The 4,138-nt window shown below is 29.9% G+C and overlaps 1 protein-coding gene across 1 annotated transcript; it reads right to left on the reverse strand.

Moving 5' to 3' along the window:
• Positions 1 to 1,087: 1,087 nt before the first annotated feature.
• Positions 1,088 to 2,181, reverse strand: LOC122300211 (transcription factor IBH1-like). Its single transcript, XM_043110712.1, has one exon. The coding sequence runs from the start codon at positions 1,844 to 1,846 to the stop codon at positions 1,379 to 1,381; it is 468 nt and encodes a 155-aa protein (XP_042966646.1). The 5' UTR covers positions 1,847 to 2,181; the 3' UTR covers positions 1,088 to 1,378.
• Between the last annotated feature and the right edge of the window lie 1,957 nt (positions 2,182 to 4,138).

Raw genomic sequence — 4,138 nt, forward strand, 5'->3', positions numbered from 1 at the left:
TCTTTTTCTCTCAAACCTCTCTCAAATTTGTTGTTTATTATTTTGCAAATAATCTTTTTACTAGTTTTGGATTTTTTTTTTTATCGTGGGTTTGTTGTGTATTTTACTATTTTGTCGTGGATTTGTATATTTTTGTAATTTTTTGTAGATTTGTATTTATTTTTTTATGGCTGTCTGCATAAATATACAAACCCCAAGACGAGTGCAAACTTTGAACAAAAGTATTCACCTAATTTTGGAAGCTTAAAATATAAGATATAACCCTAAAGAAAAATAATGCTAATTACAATCGTTGATTATATAAATACCATGTAATTATTTTTATAAAGATTAGATTTTATTATTAAATAATTAATTTTTTTTATATAAATATCATATTTTCTTACTTTTTACAAAAATGTTATACAACACTTTCATATTTCATAAATATAAATATCATTTCTCTTCTTGCAAATAATTTAAAGCAGTCTATACATGCATGGTATTTTGTGAAAATGCACTCATAAACAGGAGAATTATTTGAATATGAGTCCTGATTAGAAGTATCGGTAGTGATTATATAGCAATTACATGCTTCACAAATACATATATCATTTATATTTATCTCGATGAAACTAATTTAAAACAGTCTACACATCCATCGTCCACTGTGAAAAAGCACTCATAAACAGGAGAATTATTTGAGCATGCGTCCTAGTCGAGTACATCTTTAATATCTCACCTCCATTTCTACTGTCAGACAGGCGTACAGACAAACAAAGAAGTAACAGAAGCTCTCGTTCCTTCTCGAATCACTAGCATATATAAGAGATGAGTTTTACTACATATAAGTACAGTTGTGCACTAATCTGTGTACCAATACTGTTTTATTCATACTTAAAATTTAAATTAACATTATTTTCAATCAAATCTACTTTTTGACCAATCACATCATATTGGTGCACAGATTAGTGCAAAACTATGCTTGCAACTATATTTTTTCATAAGAGATCATATCACCCATAATTCTCCTGTTTAGGAGTGCGTTTTCACAGTGCGTTTAAGAAGCAAACACAGACAAACGCGCACGCACACACAAAAACACAGGGAGATATTGTCTAGTATCATAATGGGTATTCATCATCCTATACATATTTTACCGGCAGGTCGATTATCTTTGATACACAATAGAGACAAAATGATTGCAATAGTACTGGAGCTATGCATATGTGCATGCGTGTCCAACAAATTATGCGTAACCTATACGTGCTTTCAAAACTTATAACCACTCCCTGTATACATATTTATACCTTTTCGACTTTCCATTCTTTTCTTTTCTTGTTTTCTCTTCAGGATCCTTTCCCTAATATGTTCTACATGTAGAAAAGTTCAATACTGATCATTTAGAGAAGTTATCAGCTAAAGTCTGCATGACCTTAACCTGGGTGGCAAGGCATTTTATATAGTGGGCTGTCTCCTCCAACAAGCTGCACATATCCATTGTTTTTCCACCGGGTACAAGCTGTCTAAGCTTTTTGGCTTGACCTAGCTCTCCTGGGGGATAACTCCTAATGACCCTTGTCTTCTTCAAGCCGACAGAGCTCCTCCCCATCCTACTGTGGCGCCTTGCTCGGCTTCCATGTTTGGAAAGAACGGCCCTGCTCCAAGCCCTCCTCGATCCAACTGCCTGAGCCATTGACAAATAAGCCGCGATCTTGATTCTCTGGGTATGTGTACGAACTCCCTCGATGGTCAAGGAACCGGGTCTAGTGTTTCGGTTTCTCATATGCAAGAGAGCAGAAACAAATCTACGAGCAAACTTGATTCTGCAGGAGTTGGAGTTCCAGGTTGCACCCTTCGAGATCATTGTGGGTACAAAGAATATCCCAAATTAACTATGTCGGTGAGGATCCAAATCCTAGCACTCTGACACAAGTGGCCTTTTGCGGTGAAAGGCAGAGACACTGTTGACCATTAAAGATTGGAAGTTTAGATTTTCTTCTGACACAAAGGGTCCTCTCTTGCTTGAAAGTACGAAAGGCGAAAACTCAGATCTGACACAAAGATTGATGGAGCGGAAAGATGGTTATTGAGGGCATAAGATATTGATGAAGAAGCTAATTATGGTTAGATTTGTGTGGAAAAATGGGTAGGATGAGATTGAAATTGGACGGCCAGAGATAGTTTAGAGTTTGGTCTAAACATGATTTTATTTAGAACTTAATTAATGATGTTGTCTTTATCTTTAGATATGCCATTTGTGTGCCTGCAATTGAGAGCGTGGGAATCACGCTACGGCTGGCAAAAGTCATTAATTAGTATTAAATTGTACAGATTGCTTTATATTGGGAAAGAATGTTAGCCCACCATCAGATCAACGGGAAAGATTGGCGGGTCACGTAGAATTTAGATGAAATAAAAATTTTATAAATAATTTTAAGATAATTTATAAATAATAATAAAATAATTTTAATTAAGTAATTTTTAAATTTTAAAAATAGAGAGAAAAATTTAAATAAAAATTAATATTAGAAAGTTAAAATATTATAAAAATATAGTTTTATAATATTATTTACTTTTATTTAAAGATTTGAAAAGTTATAATTGCTTTTTTTTTTAAGTTCAAAAAATTTGTAATAATTAGTTTAAAAATTTTATATTTAAATTATATTTAAAAATTTTATATTTAAATTATATTTAAAAATTTTATATTTAAATTATATTTAAAAATAAAATAGGATTATATCCCATCTCATGTCCTAAACGGGCCAAACTTGCCCCAAGAACTCGCCTAGCACCATAAATAATTTCTTGTTAAACGTATTTTGTTGGTGGGAAAATTTTGGGTATTTTAATTAAGAAAAATAGAGTATATTATTAAAATATAAATTTTTTATATGAATCTTAAGTCTTTTTCCTTTTTTAAAAAATAAATATGTGGGATTGATAGACCCTAAAAATATACAAATCTTTTCATAAATATATAAGATTAGTTTGAAATCAATTTATTTAACTCTAATTCAATTTGTTAAATGAATTGCTGTAAATAAAAAATTATAATAGTCTATTGAATCATAAAGCCAGTTTAAAATTTAGATCAATGGCATGCATGACTGCTCGTGAATAAATGAATTATTTACCATATAGCAAGCTATGTAGATATGGCTGTAGTTTATATAATATACATATGAATTTATTTATATAAAAAAAATAGTCCTAAACACATTCTATAAAAATAAATTTATAAATTAATATAACTTAATATAAATAAATTAATTTTATTATAAAATAAATTTAACGTATCATATAAATTCATATCAATTATTTTGTAAAATCTATTTATATAATTTTAAAAGTAAGTTGCTAAAGCAGATGGATAAAGTTGTAAATGTTATAACTTAACATTTAATTATTATTAGAAATGGACTTATGAAAAGATAGAAGGTTCCCATAAGGTAATTAATTTAAAATAAATAATTAATAATCCAAAAAATAAATTAAATGATCATTAATATAAATATAATTTAGTGATAAACTCTTACTCGATTCGTGTTTGAATAAAAACTAGCAAATATAGTCTACCAAAACTAAGTCAATTACAACATTCCATCACAAATATAAACTCTTTCTACTGCTGTTTTGCAACAAATATAAATCGTTATTAATATATATTTGTAATAATTTTTCAGATTCCCTCGATCGACTTTAGGCTTTAGCAACGAAAATATATATTTGCAATGGAAGATTCTTATTGCTAAAAGTGCTTATGTACAACAAAAATAAAACTAGTTGGAGATTGTCAAGTGCCAATGCGGCAATTCCAAAAATAGGACAATGAATAATATTCGTTGTTAAGAGGCATCTGTAACGAAATATTTTCCTTGTAAAAAGTCTTTTATGTTGTGTCGTACTTCCATTTGTTATGGCCCAAGGAATGCCGACATATTACAAAAGGAAAACGATAGATAAAGAATTGGTAAATGTTACGACTGAAGTCCCATACAATCATTATAAAAAAACAAGAATTTCACTTTTTAAAGTATTGTGTGATACCTTTCACCGTCTTCTATACACAATCTAGAGTGCTACATAGCGTGCACAACAATCGCTAGCGAAGCATCCACGAACCTATGTTTTTTGTAATCTCATTTTCATGGAA

The sequence above is a fragment of the Carya illinoinensis genome, chromosome 2 (assembly GCF_018687715.1).
Source record: "Carya illinoinensis cultivar Pawnee chromosome 2, C.illinoinensisPawnee_v1, whole genome shotgun sequence".
Taxonomy (NCBI): Eukaryota; Viridiplantae; Streptophyta; class Magnoliopsida; order Fagales; family Juglandaceae; genus Carya; species Carya illinoinensis.